At 37.5% G+C, this 19,636-nt stretch overlaps 1 protein-coding gene across 2 annotated transcripts in view; it reads left to right on the top strand.

Moving 5' to 3' along the window:
• PAPOLA (poly(A) polymerase alpha) overlaps positions 1-19,636 on the top strand; it is a 62,719-nt gene that overhangs the window by 29,748 nt on the left and 13,335 nt on the right. For both annotated transcript variants that reach the window (XM_037130349.2, XM_037130348.2), the window contains exons 10-17: positions 425-497; positions 1,802-1,922; positions 2,857-2,941; positions 8,411-8,464; positions 8,999-9,118; positions 10,476-10,585; positions 14,434-14,555; positions 18,546-18,688. In XM_037130349.2, coding sequence (XP_036986244.1) covers positions 425-497; positions 1,802-1,922; positions 2,857-2,941; positions 8,411-8,464; positions 8,999-9,118; positions 10,476-10,585; positions 14,434-14,555; positions 18,546-18,688 — 828 coding nt within the window. The remainder of the gene's footprint in view (positions 1-424; positions 498-1,801; positions 1,923-2,856; positions 2,942-8,410; positions 8,465-8,998; positions 9,119-10,475; positions 10,586-14,433; positions 14,556-18,545; positions 18,689-19,636) is intronic.

Here is a 19,636-nt window from a genome sequence, read left to right as displayed (position 1 = left end):
CACAGCCTTTATGTTCTGAGATAGAGGAAAACTTTTCTAGTCAATTTTTATAGTTATTTATACTTTGCCTATAATGTTTACTTTTTCATTCTCGTTTGTCTTTGGGTGGAGCCTAGTATAAAGAGAGGATGTTTGTCTTTCAAGAGGGATTTATCCTGTTCAAGGTTGAGGTGAACATGTCAATTTTTTAGGGTAGTTCTTTGAGAGGCAGAGGAAGGTGTTTGACTTCAGTCTAAGAAAGCTACCATGATTGCATAGAGGAAAAAGTATTTCAAGTAGTCTAACATCAACAGGCATAAAAGATTATTTACCAAGAGGGCAAAATGAATAAAGGAGGGTCACATTCACAATGCTGTATGTTTAACAAAATACGTTTAGATGGTAATATCCAAGTCTTATCAAGTACTACAATCTTTTCAAACAGGGAATGGCCAAATCCAGTGCTATTGAAACAGCCTGAAGAATGCAATCTTAATTTGCCTGTATGGGACCCAAGGGTTAGTGTATTATTTTTTCCCCTACAAATTCACACTGCAATAACAAGTAAAAGTCATCTGCATAAACTTCAGGGAGACTTTCCATCCTTCTACCTATGAGTGGACATGTTCGTATTACACTCTTTTTTAGATAACCTCCAATATAATTGTCCTCTGATGTGAGAAGCATAATTATGTACCCTGTAAACTACATTTAATTGTACATAGTTTATAATATCAAGGTCACTGACAATTTATATAGAACTACCTTGTAAGTCAAAGTTGTGTGGGCATTTGTGCTTAAAAAAAATAAAAGGATACTAAAAATCCCTGTTTTTTTTTTATTTGATCTAAATATTCTGTTAAAATTGGGTTGTATAGGAAAGCTGTTGCTTAATGGTTACCTGTGACAGATACTTTCTAAGAAATATCACTTTATTATGATGTAATTATAAAAATTGGTTTGAGTGTTTCAGATTACAAAAACACAATTGGGCTAAAGAAGAGCTCCCATTCTGCTTCTTGGGAAGTTATGGTCTTTATTGCTTAATCAGTTTAAATGTTAACAACATGCACTTTATCAATGGGTAAAATATTTAGATTTGAATAAGGATTTATAGGTTTATAAAATTCCACTTCTCTATATTGTTTTGCTATCTTATTACAGTATCAAAAATATTGTCAGTTTTAAGTTCTGTTAATTATATCAAGCTATGTATTTAAGTTTTCCAAATCCCAAGGCATTTTTGGAGGGATGTGAGTTTACAATTTTCTTTATGGAAATATGCCACTTATACTTAGTATATGGATTAAGGTGAATAGTATTAAATCATTTAATTATCTCTTAAAATGATACCAATGTAGATAATGTAGTTTCACCATGTAAATTAAGCTATGTAAATTAAGCTTAGTCTTTATAAGTTGAGGGTATATTAAAACTTCTCATCTTGTTTAAAGTTTATTTTGCACAGAATATGGGAGTATGACATTCTCAAAAGTGTGCGCACCCCCATTTCTCTTGTGGAGAACAAGGAAGTGTGACACCGCCCCTGCCCACGCAGAGCCCCTTGCCCGCCAGGCACACTGTCTCTAGTGAGGTTGCCACCGTGGTCGTGCCCGAGTGGTTGGGACAGACGGTTCGTCCAGACCAGATCCTGATTCTGTAAAGAACTCCCTTAAAAAGTGTCTCCTTACATGGTTTTCTTTCTCAACTCCAGCTATGAATGAAATAAAATTTAATCATTGGTTCAGTTTTAAAGGGTAAAAAGTCCGAGTATCTGTTGCATATGTACTTGAAGAAACTGATTGGCTGTTGTTGTATGTAGGTAAACCCCAGTGATAGGTACCATCTTATGCCTATAATTACACCAGCATACCCACAGCAGAACTCCACGTACAATGTGTCCGTTTCAACACGGATGGTCATGGTTGAGGAGTTTAAACAAGGTAAGTGGTCATCCTTCTCTCCTTTATGCACAGAGGGTTTGCCTCGCTGTCGCGGGCCCCGTAGTCAGGTCTGCAGTTTAAATTGAAGAAAGCTTTCACTAGGTGGATTGTAGTGTTTTTATTCATTGATTACAATAGAGATTTATGCATTGACTTGAAAAACTTAGTTGAATTCCCTTTGGGCAATTTATTTTTATTATATTTTGTAAGATTTACCAATATTTAAAGCCATATTCTTAGCAGGGCCTTTAGCGGCTGGGTTAGTGCCATGCTATTAGAGTTTGTCTCCACTGGGTGACATGAGATGTATTTTTAGCAGGGCTGTATTCTTGGGAAGAGCTTTAGGCAGGATTGGGTCTAAACTACCTATTTTGCAAAAACCTCTAGAGGTTTTGGAATCCCAGTAGCACCGTTAATTTGAGGGAAGAGCCGTTGCCGAACAGTTTTTGAGGGAAGTTACTGGAACAGGGTTTTTTAGTTTGACGGCTGTCTGTTTGGGCTGTGGAATCCACTGTGTAGTGACCAGCTTCAGACTCAAAGTGTAAATCTCTCTAGTCTAAACAGGCTCTTCATGGGAAGATATTGCTGTCCGTTTAGAATCAGCAGGGAGCATGTTTCTAAAAAGACAAGACAAAAGCTTTTGGGAAGAATGTCTTGGGCAACTATGGTGCTTCAGTTAATGAGGAGAGTCATTCTGTGAGCATGGAATTGTAGAGTAATGGTCATTTACCAGGCACCTGGTTCTCAAAAAATCCTCTAGGTTTTTGGAAAAGTGTGTGTATGTAATAATCTTCATGCTCTAAAGTCATAGACTAAAACTGCTTTTCATTAAAATTATTTTAGGGTTATAGTGAACGCATGTATGTTTAAGATCTTTAAAACTCCAGCTTGTTAGAGTGAACCATGCAAACATTTTAATATGTTTTTAATTTAGGTCTTGCTATCACAGATGAAATTTTGCTGAGTAAGGGAGAGTGGTCCAAACTTTTTGAAGCTCCAAACTTCTTTCAAAAGTACAAGTATGTATTTTAAGGCATGTCGGACATGTTGCTCTCTTAAGTACTGGTTGCATATGTGAAATCTCTTCTTGCTAGACTAACGGAGTTTTGAATTTTCCTTTAAACATCCTCTTAGAACTTTTGTTGTCACAAAGGGCGTACTGTTTTCAGTTAAACCCTTTATTTTTTTTATCTGTCAAGGTAAAGATTGGCCCCTACTACCTACCTTTTGCTGCCTTCTGAAACTGATCTGCTATTACATTTGTAGCAACATCAATTCATAGGCACATGTTAGTCCTCACCCAATCTCAGAATCTGTATATCTTGGCAAAGGAGTGAACTTTAAAATTTGTAGTTAATATTATGTATTAAGCTGAGTAATTTCAGGTATTTTTGGAAATGTATTTATCATTAAGATTTTCTATAACATAGGCAAAGCTAACAAAATGTCAATATATAGTCAAATATTTTTAATAGTTATGGTATATAGGATTGCCCTACACTTTCCCCCAATATTAATAAAGCCCCTTCAAATACTTACACAAATAATTTTTTTTGGAATCTAAGTGGGGGTAATAGTTTTTACTAACGGTTTTAATATAATGGTTTAACACCTTAGTACAGGTTAAAAGCCTGATTGTGTTGGTTTTGATGAAAATTGTAAGTTACAATAAATCTTTTAAAAAAATGGACTTGCACTTTTATTTGCCCTGAGCTGAAAATTTGCCAAAGTCCCACTTAAATTTTTTTTCTTTTATGCTTGAAACTTTCCTGACCATTTGATCTTGTGGATTGTGTTTTTGTAATAATCGAAGCAAGATTGCTCTATGCTATTTCCCCAATTAAAACGATACTGATGACCATCATGACGTCTCTGTGTTTTGTTTCTGTATCTTTTGCATGAAAAGCAGTGGTGGAGCCAGCTTCGTTGTTGTTCTGGGAGCACGGCTTTGTCAGTAGACATCTAAGTAGCGCAACACAGAACGCTCTTGTCCTTCCGCACTCCTCGCACGTGGTGCTTTTCCATTTGGCAGATGGTTTTTCTTTGTTTTTTATTGGAGCCAGTGTTGAGGAAGTGCTTTTGAACAAACCAATGAACACATATTCTGATACTTTAAAACTACATAATAGAGTACATAATTACTTCTACGGAGAATAATACGTTAGTTTTGTAGAAAAGTATCAGCATCTCTTAATTCCTGAGAATCAAAGATGAAACGAGATTCTTTTTCCTATCTCACTTCCTTTTAGGATGAGAGGTGGGTAGAATGAAATATTCTGAAGTACTTAAATGTCTGCCTTCATTTTAAGAAAGATTATTGTTGAAATCGAACAAAAGTTGATAGGGTTATTCATTTAAGTAAATGTGTATTGCTAGAACTTAGAAGGTTTCTTAAAGTTTGCTCAATCTTTTAAAACTTTTAGGGTGTTTGCTGTCTATGTCAGATAGTACCTGTGAGCTCAGTTGATCTGATGAAAAGACAGATTACTCTCTTTACTGAATTCTCTTGAAACAAATCATTTTAGGTTATCACAAATGACTTTAAACACAATTAGATGTAAGGATGTAGCAACAAACAGGAAATTATATCAGAAAAAAAGTTTTCAGCTATGGGCCTAGATTTTAAAACATGGTAACAGTGGGCTAATTTTATTTATAGCAAATTGTATTTCAAACATTTTCCTCCTTGAATTTCTAGTAAATACTTTTATTAGACTATTACTCAGCAGCTGTGTGCAGCCCAGCACAAAATCGGCAATGTACTTAAAGCCTTCTTTTAAATTTATTTTTGCTCATCAGTTTTCATTAGTATTTGTGTATTTCATGTGTGGCCCAAGACAACTCTTTTTCCAGGGGGCCCAGAGATGCCAGAAGGTTGGACACCCCTGTAGGTATTCACATATCTGAAATTTTCTTTTTACGCAATGAAGTACTCCAAAGATTGGCTGTACAACTAAATTGAAATTCTTAGTTTTTCCTTGAGTCCATGTTGGTTAGATCTTATCTGAAGTATATCCTGCAAATATCTTTTATGTCTAGGATTTTAAATTGCATTTCCTCCCTGCCTGCCATTCTTGGAAGGGAGGGAACCATGGAGGAATTCCTGTCTTGCTTTTTAAGATAAATCATCTTGCAGAAGAGATCAGTGTTCCTTGTGAAAAGGGGTAGCATCGCTTTGTAAAATTTTAAATAGGCCCACAAAAGTATTTTTTATATTTTTCCTTGAGTGGTACTCAAATGGACACTTAATCATTATTGACGAAGGAAATGCGAATACATATTTCAGGTGTTTCATTTCACTAGGAAACAAGGAAGGAAAGGTATTAGAAAAGCCAGAATGTTCTCTGAGGTGTAAGATTAATAGTTTATAATTTCAAGGAATATACATGTATAGAATATGTTAGCCTTAAAATATTTTAAAAACTAAAAGCAGTGAACTGTAATTTGGTCCTCAGTTACTTAAAGATGGAACTGCATGGTTTTTTTTTTGCCTAAGAGATCATTAAATTTCCACTGCACATACATATGAGCTGTGATCTGCCCAGGCAAAATATTAATGTGATAAAATGGCCAGGAAACCTGCTGACTTACAGGATGTTTTTGGGAGGATAAATAGTTACTAAGTAATAATAGCAACTAAATTAAGTATTCTTAGGAATTTTTAAATAGACTTTACTTCATATGGGATATACTTAAATTTATTATTTGGAATTGATAATCTTTCAACTTAGGGACAAGTTACTCACAATTACATTAAGACTTGAAAATGTCTCTTGGAGGCATCTGAGCCCTGTGGGCATGATGGTGGCAGTGTGAAATAGGGGATCATGTGTTTTGGAACGGCAACACCATAGTCACAATTAGAAGTACTACTTAGTCTGTGCTCTGATATGGATTTGAGGAACTGATTACCAATTCCAATTTTTAAAACTAAATTGAGTCTGGATTTTTTTTTTTTTTTTTTTCAGTTTCTTAGATGGTTGAGTCTTTGTTTTATAAATAGTTCCTAAGAGCAGGTTATTTCTACTAAAATTAGTTACTGTATTTTGTTTCTAATACTTTAACTATGCTTAAATGTGGCTGAGTAAATGACATTTAACCTCAGCATAAATACTGGCTGTTTAACCCTTTCAGCTGTGTTGAAACCAAAGCCTTTGTATGCTGTTAGTGTTGAGAGTAGATACACTCCCTCCAGTTCAATAAGAACCAAAGTTGAGCTTTTAAGCTTCAAAACTTGAAACCTTGGAATTGACAACAAAGTCATGCTTATATGGGTTGTATATTTGCCTTAGTAAATAGAGAACATGGTACATCATTTAAGCTTTTGTTGAAGACTCAGGTGGTCATTAAGAATGTCCATTTTAATGGTGTGGTAAAGCAAGTTAGAGAAGGCAAGTTTTGTTCCCAAACTAGGCGAACCCAGACAACTTTGCTCTTTTTGAGGTTTTTTTTTTAGTGCATGCTTTGTATACTCTTGTCTCCTGTTGTAAGTTGCACTTTGTCAGAGCTCTTTCTCCTCCTACCCTTCCTTTTTTTTTTTTTTTTTTTTAAATAATCTGTTCCCAGTTTCCATTTCCCAGAAAGCTGGAAATAAGGTTACTGATCTTCCTGGGATTTTGTTTGATTTAAGAGCATTTAGGGTCTTGAGAACAGGTTTCTGTGTACATAAAATGCATGAGCTTTTAAAAAGTGCTTCCATGTGATTTATTTGGTCCATCTGTGCTTGCTCTACATACAGTGACCCTTGGAAAATACAGAGGTCAGGAGCACCAAAACCCCAAAGTGGTGGGACTCTGTATAACTTTTAACCCCCCAAAATCTGAACTACTGATAGCAGACTGTTGCCTGGAAGCCTCACTGACAACATAGGCAATTGGCGAATGTGTCTTTTTTGTTAGGTATTGTATATTCCAGCCTTACAATAAAATAAGCTAGAGAAAAACGTTATTAAAGTCATACAGAAAATACATTTACAGTATTTATTGAAAAAAGAAATCCACGTAAGTGGACCTGTGCAGTTCATATCTGTGTTATTCAAGGGTCAACTATTTGGTTTTGCTCCAAATGATGCTGAACAAATTAAACTGGTAAAGGAAGTATTGATACTAGTCTGTGTGGATTTGGACTGCATATTCATATATCTGACTATATGTTTCTGTACATACATATATTACCTCCATTGCTGAATATTTAAAAATACTTGGAAGTTGACTCATTTGAATTTCACAATTCCAGTGCCATTGAGACCAGTGTCTTCCCACTGTACAGATGGACCCAAGCAAGGCTTAGGTCTGGGTTACACAGCTGTGAAGAATCGGAAATATTTTCTTTCAAATACTTTTGAGCATAAATAATCAAATAGTCTGTTTTGAGGGAGTTTGGTTAAAAAAATGTTTAAATTTGCCAAATCTTCAGCGTCCCTTGCCAGAATGCCTTTGGTGGGGAAGGGGTGGAGGGTTGCTAATTGGACTGAGGCAGCTAGTTTTTTTCTGGGTCCAAGTCATACATTTGCATTTGGCCAGAAGTCTTCATTTACAAAACGTGAAAGATAATGTTAAAGGTTTCAGCCTTTTGAAAGAATAAAGGAACTTAAAATCTTTGGTCTAGCTGTGACTTCTCAAACCGTATCCACACCAGATAATGGTGTCGGTTTGCTTTTTGAAGTAAAGTTCCGCTAGGAAGTTTGGCTTCCATCACTTCTAAAATGGATTCTGTAGAAGAGTATTGGACTGAACTGTTTCAGTCCCAAGAAATTGAGTTAAATATGAATTATACTTGAGGTATAGTTTGTTTTAAAAATTTCAAGTTGATAATTTGGCCATGATGGTATTTTCTAAAATTAAAACTTTTTCTCTCATTTCTGTGGAATTGATCAAAGCAGATTCTTTGATGCTCTCACATTAGTGGTATCTGCTTCTTTGTTAGAAAAGTTTATTCAGGTACTTGAAAAAAGTCTTGAGGCCTAACTTCAGTGTTAATGAACTTGGGTTTAATGTTCACTGCCTTTACATTTGCATTAGAAAGCATGTGTTTGATAAGTGTTTTTTGAAGTTATCAGTGTCATATGTATACTTAGTGTTTTGTTGTGGCTACAACCTCCTTGCTTTGTTTCCATTGAAATAACCTTGGTCTGGCAGATCCTGTCCTAGTGAGCAGCCAGTTGACTCTGTAGGTAAAGCACCCACTGCAGTCACTGAGCCACAGTGTTGTTTCATGTTTGTGCAGCACTCTTGAGTTAAGCTACTTTCTGGGTAATTATTCATAATGTAATTATTTACATTCCTCTACTGGCAGAGGAATAAGACTTGCCAGTAGTTACAGAAATTTGGGGCCTTAGCTTTTATGATTTTATGTACATACCGATATTGCGGTTCACCCTTACTAAATTGATGCTGATATATAACTCATGAAGCTTATTATAGTATGGTTTAATGTCCAGCTTAAAGCACTTAAATAAAATAAATAGCATGTTGTCTTTATCTTCAAAGGCATTATATTGTACTTCTAGCAAGTGCACCAACAGAAAAACAACGCCTAGAATGGTAAGTACAAGATTAGACTTTACAGAAAAAACGAAACTTCAAAATGAATCAGATAGCCTCAGAGCACAGTAGGAGGTGGAAGTCCTTAAAACAGTCAGTTTGGTTTTATTCATAAATGGAACTTTACTGTTAACAGTAGAAGTATAGGAATTGGGGATATTCAGATGCACCTGTTTTTCATTGTTTGCCTTATCCATGCATCATTTCCTAACTGTATGTTTAAAGTGCTTTTTTAAAAAAGAGGCTTTAGTTTAGCTTACTCATTTTTTTCTTTAAATATTTGTTAAGATGTCTTCTGTAAACTTCCTAGTTTGAAATGTGGTTTCTTTTCTCCCCCCGTTTTTCTTCAGCATTTTTGGGTGGAGCATAAGGCTTTGGTTTTATCTGTGGGGTTCAGACAGTTGAACTGCCCCCTGTGTGTTTAAGTATGCTTTTTCATAATACTGCTTAGCATAAACATTCGATTGTGTGTGTTTTATTTCACTTTTTCAAATTAACCAGAATTATTATTAATACTAAGTGACATTTGTTCAGGGTGGGCTTGGTGGAATCAAAAATCCGAATCTTGGTTGGAAGTTTGGAGAAGAATGAGTTTATTACACTGGCTCACGTGAACCCCCAGTCATTTCCAGCGCCCAAAGAAAGTCCTGACAAGTAAGCGGTCTTATGACTTAATCTGGTCTCTTCCTATTTTCAGCTTTTACTTATAGAAGCATCTATAGGCAAATTTTAATAACAGGTCACTGTTAATGTATATATGGGGCTCAAAACCAATTTGAGATTGATAGTGTATGTTTTCCTGATCAAAATCATTGAGGAAAAAAATTATTCCTTGAGAAAAGTTTACGACTAAAATAACTGATAATAGTCTGTAATGAATAGGTGCCTTTTAACTTCAGTTTCTGCAGATCTGCCCACTAGCATTTCTCGCCATTTCTCTCTCGTCCTGTTTGGTATAGTGGTTATCAGAATACTCTTAACACCAAGCGTCAGTTTTTGCTTTTTGTATTAATTTTTTAAAGATAACATACTTGGATTCAACCTTGTAAAAGTCTGGTTTGTGATGTATTCTGGACCAATGAGAAGATACATCCAAAGCAGGCCGACTTCCTACCTTCAGGTGTCCTCTATAGGTCAATTTCGGGTTTGCTCCTTGCTGTGTTATCTGGGATTCTACTCTGCTCTGTGTGCTTTGTTGCTTTTGGAGGGTGAAGGGAGTTTGAGCGACGGACTTTATTTAAAAACAGTAGCATTAAAGAAAGATTGAAGGTGCAGGGGAGCGAGTCATGTAGGACTGCTGTGATAGAATGGCTGTTGCTCTGACTACTTATGCAGGTTATTTTTTGTAATCATGTAAAAAAGTGTGATTTGAGCTGCTTACCATTTTTTTGCTGCTGCAGTCGCATTATTGACAGGCTATAGGGTCCCTTCAGTAGATGTGCCATTGAATGTGCACAGGTAACCGGTCACCCTTGTTCCGTTGTCATGCTGCCATCACCTTTCTGGTCCTGTGCCCTTTTCAATCGAGGTTTTTAATTGAGTCTTCATGGGTTTTTTCCCATAGCCCTAACCCTTATATCCCTCTCAACTGAGTTTTAACTAATTTAAGGAATATAAAGTTCCAGTTCAGTTTTTGTATCTAGAATATCCTCTCTTGTTTCACTTTTTCCCTGCAATATGTTAATCCCCTTTCCTTCATTGTTTTGAACATGATTTTTCCTTGTTTACAATGTGGCTAGTACTTTAGAGTCATCATTAAGAAAGTTGGCTGCCAGTGAATGGATAATACAAGTATATTTGTCCTAGTGTTCTGATTGTTTCTGTATCAATAGAAATATAAAGATTAGGTGTGTGGGAGGACTTGAGTTTTGATGGAGTTTGGGCTTAGAGGTTTACTTAGTTTATACCTTTACATTTCAGGTTTTGCCACATATCTCAGGTTGTCATTCGCCTTGATAACTGTATTTTTATGAAATCTTGATTAACTAGTAATACTCTTCTTACTTTTCAGGGAAGAATTTCGCACGATGTGGGTGATTGGGTTAGTGTTTAAAAAAACCGAAAACTCTGAAAATCTCAGTGTTGATCTCACCTATGACATTCAGTCTTTCACAGATACAGGTATATCTCTGCTCGGGTAATCCAACATTTGAATTTGTCTTATTGTATAATGTGATGTTTGTAATAACTATTATAATCGGGAATAGTGAACAATAATGATCAAAATAATCTTAATGTTTTGGGGGTTAGTTAATTAGTTTCAGTAATGCTAATAGATGATTTTTTTTCCTGTTGTGGTAGACTTAAGTAGAACCATCTTAAATTTGGGTTGTCCACAATTACTTATTAGAAACCACTTAGATGTTTGATTATCTAGAAGACCAAATCTGTGTCTGACTGCCTTATTAATAATCTTAGAAATGTTTGGAGCGGAACTTTTGGTGACTTGAAGGAAATTTGTCCTGTCAAATGTCGATGCCAGTGTTAGCTCCTGGGGGCGGTAGGATGAGTAGAGGTTCCCTTCGGAGTGGCCTGTGCCCTGAGACCCCGCGGGCAGCGCTCTCGGAAGACCCAGTGGTAGATGTGGTTGGCAGAGGCTCAGGCCGGTATGCGCCACCTTCCGAGGGCTGGGTGCGTGTGCCTACAGACGGCGGTGAACTGCATCTTTTCAGGGACTAGTCTTTCTTTCAGACACCTCTCCTGTTCCTTCTGCTTTAAAAAGCTTTAGTGGGTATCATCTCTACCTGCCCCCATTAGGGAGTTTTCTGCTAAAGAGATTCAGATTTAGCATCACAAGTTTTTCATTTGGAGAAGGAGAGACAACATTGGTTTAATCTGTTGAAAAATCAGCATCATACACTAAATGTAAAGGAAAAATAGAAGGAAAATGCTGTGTATTTCAGTATATAAATGCATAGGTATGATGACTGAAGACCCATGTCAGTGACCTGGCTGTGAGTCCATTGCCATGTGGCACATCTGGTGGCTGCATCCCCAGAAACCCAGGTTAAAACACTTCTGTTTTTATGTAGAATGGAGTTCTTGGTTCAGATGACTGCTAAGTATGTGTTTTCTCTTTGGGAATGTAGGACATGGTAGAATCCTTTGTTGTGAGAAGCTCATTGAAGGATATTAAGTGTCCATAGCAAGTAGTAACCCTTGGTTACTGAGACAGCACACGTACTCACACAGGTTTTCTGGGGTGTGAATCAGAGGGTTGTAGCTCCACCTGCTGAACACGACAGAAGTGTTTTTCCCCAGAGTAAAAACTGACGTCAAGTTAAACTATTTGTGAACTGACAACTCCTGTAAAGATTCTTGAATTAGAAAGTTTGTACTTTGAATCTCAGCTGAGCTGTTTATCAAAGATTGTATTAAAGAACCATCAAGATTTTCAAGGAACTCTCAGGTTTGGGGGTTAAGAAATACTTAGTTGTCCTGTATCTTGAAACATTTTAATGGAAAACTTTTGGGGATTTGGTAATAAACAAATTCAACATGTTCAAAACTCAAATTCTTACATCCAGTCTCTTCCAACTTCTTCAGATCTTTCTGATCTCAGATTTTGACAGCTATATTCTTGTAGTTGTTCAAGCTAGAAAAATTGGACCCCTTTTTCTCTCTAGGTTTTCTCAAATAATGAGTCCTCAGGGTCCTTGACAGATTCTTGGAAACTGACTTGAAGTGAAATGATGTATAAAGAACACAGTTTTAACCATAGGCTAATTGACATAAACGTGAGTTAAGTTTTGTGACATAGTTCTGGTCTCAGAAACATCACCAAACTTCTAAATAAAGATCCTAAACACTTGTAATATTAAGCATTGAAATAATGTGAGCTATCCATACATTTAAGAAAGATTAATAAAATCAAGTCAGATAATTATTTCCGTTTATTCCAATTCACTGTGACTGGTGGCCGAAGCCTCTCCTGGCAGCTCAGGGCACCAGGTGGGACCCACATGGACAGGACACCCTTCTGTTGCAGGGTTCAGTCACACACACACCCACTCTCATACTGGAACAATTAGATCCTCCAGTTTGCCTAGCTGCACGTCTCTGGGACGTGGGGTGAACCCTCGTGCAGACACCAGGAGAACCTGCAAAGGGCACACGGACAGCGGTCCTGGTCAGGAATCCGTTGTTCTTCCCTCAACAGCATCATGAAATGATGTTATTCAAGGACCTGCTGTACTTGATATAAATTCATTAAAAAGTTGTTTTGCCTGCACTTTCAGAACACATTGAGATTCCGCTAATCGGTATTTCTTCTGCTGTCAGCCTAGTCCGGGCCATTTCCCCCTGCTCGGTCGGGTTACTGCTGTTGCTGTAGGGTCCCCGCCCTGCCCTCACCCTTCAGCTCCTTTGGTTAGCGTCTGAACTGACATTAAATGAAGTCACATCTCGCCTGTTTAAAACCTGTAATGACTATCCATGTCACTGGGAATAGAAGTCCCAAGTCTTTACTGCGGTTTGTAAAACTATCCGATCTGACTTTTGCATTATGTCTGACCTCATATTTTATTATAAGTGCAGAATTTTTTTATCCATGTGTCTTGGGACCGGAAAGGTAATAAAGTTAGTACCATTCCAGGGCCTCAAGCTGAACTTGTAGTCAGAGACAGCGACATTTCTGCAGGGAACCATCGGATAGTCACATTGCACAGGCAGAGGCCAGTAGCCACAGATGGTTCAGGTCAGGGGTTTGCTGGCAAATGAGTACTGGTACCAGTCTCAGCGAAAGCTTCTGTGTTGGGTGGGAGCTTTTGGGGTTGTGGAGTTGCAGATACAGGATTACTGATCTCTGCTTTTCCTCCTTCCCCACGGCCTCTTTGTTGTTCCTCAAACATTCCAGGCATGCTCTCCACTCAGGACATTTTGTCCTTGATGTTTGCTCTTCCTGGAATGCTATTCCACCAGGTACTGTCAGCTCACTTCCTCACTTTCATTTAAGTCTCCATTCAGGTGTAATCTTAGTTTCCAGGCTGAGCTTCTTTTCTTCCCTGCTCAGTGGTTTTCCGTAGCACCTGTTATGTCTGATAGGAAGTACAGTTGACTCTTGAGCAACACAGGTTTGCACCGAGAGGTCCACTTATATGCAGAATTTTCCAGTTGACCCCCACAGTTCAGACCCACGTTCAGGGGTCAGCTCTGTGGTTGGGAATTGTATGTGGAGGGCTGACTAAATTTATATCCCTATTTTTGACTTCCTGGGAGGTTGCTGCCCCTAAGCCCTGCATTCACAGGATAACTTTTAGTTACGTACTTTTTTTCTGTTCAGGATATTTTCCCTTCTGATTGTAGACTCTGAACTTACTTTGGTCTCTGTGCCGTGCTGTAGATCTCCTGTGTTTAGAACAGTGTGACACAGTATAGCCACTGAATAAACACTTGTTGTTTGAGTGAATGAATTTTTCCATTTTGGGCGCCCTCTTGAACTAAATTATTTGGATTTACTTATTTTAGCATATTATTCTTGTTCCTGTGACCTATGTAACTTATTTCTGTAATAGAAAATGTGCTATTTTAAAATTTTATCTTGCAGATTCTTAAAAGGTATCTTTAGGTGTATTTAAATAAGTTTGACTTTTGTTTTGCTGTGTTTGTTACTTAGAATAGAATTGAAAATTTTACTGGGAGCATAAAATCATATGGATTTAAGAATCCCTTTTACTCCAATTCCGATGTTCCTTAAAGAGTTACTCTTTTAAGTTATCACTTTGAGTTATTACATTGGAAGAATTCATAAATTTTGTGCTTTTACTCATTATGATCATGACCTTGCGATAGAAGGGACTTAGAGTTCGTTCAGGCAATGGCTTGTCAGTAGAGAGAGGTCTTCTGATACTTTTACATATATGAAGTACTGATGTAAAAAGGACCCCTGTTTAGAACAGCTTCTCCTGGATGAGTTTAACTGCCTTTATTAAAATGTTTCTATTTCTTGTAACAATTTCCTAATTGTGTAGTTTATAGGCAAGCAATAAACAGCAAGATGTTTGAGGTGGACATGAAAATTGCTGCAATGCATGTAAAAAGAAAGCAACTCCATGAACTACTACCTAATCATGTGCTTCAGAAAAAGAAAAAGGTAAATTTAGAAAGTACTTACAAAAGCATTCCTAATACACTATTTTATGTATAGAGGCTATCAGTACTTCACAAATTTAGGCTTAGTGAACTAGTTATATTTGAAATAGATCACAGCATTTTTAAAATTTAAGTGGATCCATTCCATTATATGAAACCTTGTTCCTAGTCAGGTTTCCTGCACTAACTTGCTTCAGACTTTAGAAAGGTTAGTGGTGATGTTTCATATCCTTATTTTATATTTACTTAGATTCTTTTAAAAATCTTTTGTTCTTACCTATGTAATTCCACATAAATATCTCATTTCCTTTCCTTTCAAAAGTAAACAAATTAAATTAGGTATTTACGTAGATCAAGGAAATTAGATGACTTTTTAAGTGAAAATGACCTTATTTTGGTAAGAATTATACATGTATTTTATTTAAATTTCAAAAGTTGCCAAATACAAAAATCACTAACAGAGGTAACGGGAGTTAATGCTTTGTATTTTGCTTTGTTGTTAGTGCTTCCTGTTGAATAACTTACAGCCTTTTCCTTACTCAGGCTCACAACAGGGCACATAGTGGGATTTTAATTCACAGACAGCAGTTACATTCTTTCTTTATGTGGTTTCAGAAATCGATGACTTATTCCTATAATGGAATACTTAAACGTAGCAGTGAAAATAAATGAGCTATAGCTACATATTAAGTGACTTAAGAAGGTACAGATGAATATGTACTATTTGATATGTTTATATAAAGTTTACCAGTTTAAAAAATGTAAAACAATACATGATTTAAAAGCAATTATGAAATAATACCATATATTAGAGAACAGTTACCACCCACTCATCATAACGGTTGATTGGCTGGGGCTGGGAAAAGAGGAATAAAGCAATCAGTACAGAGTGGCCATCAACTTCACAGTGTTTTGTTTCTTAAAACTTGAAACATGATGTAATGCAAGTCTGTCGGTCAAGGGCAATGGCTTTGAGAAGACTTCCTGGTTCAATTTCAGGTTCTGCTATTTTCTAGCTTTGAAACTTGGGCAAGTTTGATAACAAACATCATGTTCTTAATTTGCCTCATCTCTAAAATCAGCATATAATTTTTATCTACCTTACTGGGTATTTTGTGAGAATGAAATGAGTCAATACCTGTGAAAGGTTGTTTAGACGAGTACCTGGCCCAGAGTAAACGCTTCCTTTGTTTCTGTCGTCATCACCACCATCACCATCATCATTAGTCACTGAACTTGGGCTACTTGCTTGGTTTTTTGTTGTTTTTTTGGGGGGGGGTCTAAAATGCAATTTTTTTAACTTAAAAAAAATAACATCACATTAAAACCTGTATGTAGCTTAACTTACTTCTTTCTCAACCTAACGGCTTCATGAATTAACTAAATAATCTAGAAAGTGCTAAAAATATACTACTCCTTTCTTGAGCAATGTTTGTTTTTTCTTTTTCTTTTATTCTTTGTCATAAAATATATATAACAAAACTTACTGTGAAGTAATTTTATTTTAAAGTGTCAAGTATTTGTTTTCTAGTTGTCCCTTAATATTATATTATTAATGGGTTTAAGCAGCCATACTTGTGTAATTACTACATTACAAAAAGAATACATATTATGTTTTCACAAATAAATGTGAATAATGTTATTTAACTGTTTCTGTTCTATTAAAAAGCTATTTATCACTGAGGTAATTAGATTTACCAGAACTTTGGATTCAGATTACTTTTTTTTTTTTAACATCAGTGTGTGGTTGCTTCTTATGCCTGCCTCCTCCTACTGGGGACCTGGCCTGCAACCCAGGCATGTGCCCTGACTGGGTATCGAACTGGCGGCCCTTTGGTTTGCAGGTTGGCACTCAGTCCACTGAGCCACATGAGCCAGGGCTCAGACTGCCTTTTAAAACTCCTGTTTACGTGGCAGTATTGATACTTGGAACAGGTTTTATTTATTTTCTTTTTCTTAAGGTAGTAAAGTAGATATAATCTTCTAGAATACAAAAGGAATCATTAATGATCAGAAAGTTGTTGCTTAGTCCAAGAATTATATTTATTGAGTAACATTTAACTATAGTCTCCCAGTGATAGCTACTCTTAACATTTTAGTTTATTTCTACATAGACTATTTAGTGCAAATATGCAACCACATGTAGTTAGGTATTTTAAAACAGTTTTTGATGATAACCATTTCGTGACCTTTTTTTGGTGCTTGCTGTGTTGTGGTTACCTATGCAAATTACATTGTAAGTACTGATGGCTGCTTAATATTTATTTGTGTGGCTATAGTGAGCAAACTTATCCTCTGATATAATTTAAATTATTTTCAACTTTCTACTCATAGAATGAGCATTTTTCTTCTTTTTATAAATAACAACTATCTACAAGTTTACATCTATGAATCTTTTCATTGGATTCTTATTATAGCTTCCTTTTATTAACTGCTTTTTGCAAAGCACAACGTACAAGTTTTATTTATTTGTTTTTTTTACTGACTTAATTAACGATACAGCAAGCCCGTAGGAATGGTCTGTGTTGTGGAAGAAACAGAGTGGTTAGAAAACTTGCCCAGGGTCCGGTGGTACGAGGTGTGAGCTGGATCTCCGTCTCCGTGCAAAGTGTATGTGTGTTTTTCTCTGTGGTCTGTTCTGTCTTTATCCGACCAGAGAGCCGTGACAGAATATTTATGGTTTCTTAGCACAGAGTCTCTCGTGCCCACAGAGACGCACACACGTAGAAGTAGATCCTGAGGCAAAGCAGCTTAATGCTGTTTCCTGTTCCGTCCAGCCAGGTGAAGCTTCCAGGTTTACAGGTCCTCCCTACCAAGTGCCCTGCTACCTCACAGGGTTTGATCACCTGGGCATGCAGGTGACTATTTGGAGTTGAATGTAATTCACCGAACAGATCCTTTTCTGGAGGAGAGTAAGATTGGGAGTAATTTTTGGATAGGAAAGAGGCTCATTAGAATCTTAGGAAATTTGCATCACAGCGAACTTCGGAGCAGGTGGCATTATGCTCTCCGCTTTCCTTCCGGCCAGACCTCCTCACCTTCCCCCATTGGGTCTGTGTGTGTTTATGCGCACGAGTGGTGTCTGTAGAGCACACATGTGCGCACACACAGGATGTGGGTTTTGTCAACAGTGCAAATGCTTCCATTAAAATGTTTCTGTAGGTAAGTGAACAGTGGGGCTGAAAGGATCCTGGGGGAAAAAAGACGTTGAAGACGTAAATTTGATATTATAATAGCACTGATTTCTGAAATTGAAACTTAAGTCACTTTGAAAATCAACTTCTATCCTTAGAACCACTTACGGTTTTTTAGCTTTGTTTTGGTTTTCCGATATTTGAATGCTTTTTAAGAAGGGCCAACATTCAGATTTGTGGGTGGATGTGCAGTTTAGTTGTCAGAAAATGCTCTTTTCTGTGGGCTCATTGCCCCCTTGATCACACCGTGGTGACCCTGAGTTACAGTAAGAGCAGGAAGAGGCCTCTTCTCGGGAGAGGCTTGGTGTTTCCAAAGCGGAGTGGCACTAAATTGTACTTACTGGCACTTTTTTTGAAATTATACAGATTTTGTTATTCAGTAATTTTAAAATGTGTAAACAGTTTTTTCTAATTCTGCTAGCTAGAGATATTCACGGTTAACATGTCATTATTAAAAGACTTTTCTAATAATGTGTGTGTGTGTATTTAAGCCCTCAAATATAGGACCCATGTGTCTTTATGTACATTTTAATTTGCAGTGTTTGTTACATTCAGCGTGTACGTTTAGTGTGACACTCCGTTGTCGCATTTCTCCCCCAGAAGAACTTTAGTCGAGTTGTAGACCTCTTAGAAGTTAGGAGTGCGGGTCTCTCAAATCTTTGCCTTTTGTAGTCAGCATAACTCCTAGCTTTCATAACAGAGGTTACAAATTTTTAGTAGCCATCACCAGTTACATAGAATCTGTCCACTGGATAAAAGTAACAGCTGTGTTTGATCAGATACTTTATCAATTGCAGCATTCAGCAGAAGGCGTCCGTTTGACGCCGGTGAGTGAGAACAGCCTCGACCTGTCCGTGGACAGTGACAACAGCATGTCTGTGCCCTCGCCCACCAGTGCCGTGAAGACCAGTCCACCGAGCAGCTCCGGCAGCTCCCAGGGGTAAGGAGGACAGGGGTGCAGATGCAGCGGGGGTTTATAAACACATGAGATGCGTTCTTGTTGTCTGAGTCATCTGTGTAGGATAGTATTTTCATTTTGTCTTGTGATGTGTTCCTGCTACTGACCCAGCCAGGATGCCGGCTGCTGAGTCTCCCTCTGTGTCTTCATCCCCGCAGCGACCGGAAGCATCCGGGGCTCTCCTGGTGTGGGACTGGCCGCCCTGCCCTGTGTGGGGAGGGAGCTGCGAGGTTACAGTCGCCGTTGCGGCTCTCCTCCAAAGCTCCCGTGCAGCGGAGGTCCCGGGGTCAGCCTCTGCAGTCTTTGGCTTGCAGATTTCATGTAAGCTGGGATTTCTTTGGCTGTTCTTCAGGAGATTGGCTAGTGTCCCGGTTGGGTGCAGGAGTAAGTGGGTTCAGCTCCCACCTACCTCACTGCCATCTTTCACCAGAGACCTCACCTTCTGGCATTTTTTAAGTGGCCATTTAACTCTTAGTTTTGGGAAGAGTAATTTTTTTGTCCTACTGCATCATACTTGTAGTCTATACGAATATGAATATTAGTGCCATAACCCCTTCAGTTTTATATAGTGAGACATCTGCTGTCTACAGTGCATGGTATGGTTGCTAAGGAGAACAGATGAGAGGGACGAGGTTACCTTCCTGTCCTAGAGCTGCTCTACCTGTGTCGCAGGAGAACATATCTGTGAAGTGCTAGGGACCTTCTAACGAAAAATGAAGGTCTACTGGGCTGCCTTACATCAGGGGAAGCTTTTTTGAAGAATTAAATGTCTCTAAAAACATTCAAAGCAGCTGTTTTTATTACGAAAGAAACACATAATGACTGCGATGACAAAAATTAGAACACAGAAGGCCAAGGTCATATTTATAGCTAAGTTCTATAAATCTTTATAGTATATCCCTGCAGCGTTTTTTAAATGGATACACAACT

This window comes from Artibeus jamaicensis, unplaced genomic scaffold, assembly GCF_021234435.1.
Source record: "Artibeus jamaicensis isolate MK-2021 breed Jamaican fruit bat unplaced genomic scaffold, CSHL_Jam_final contig_444, whole genome shotgun sequence".
Taxonomy (NCBI): Eukaryota; Metazoa; Chordata; class Mammalia; order Chiroptera; family Phyllostomidae; genus Artibeus; species Artibeus jamaicensis.
This window is presented reverse-complemented; position numbering and strand designations above follow the sequence as displayed.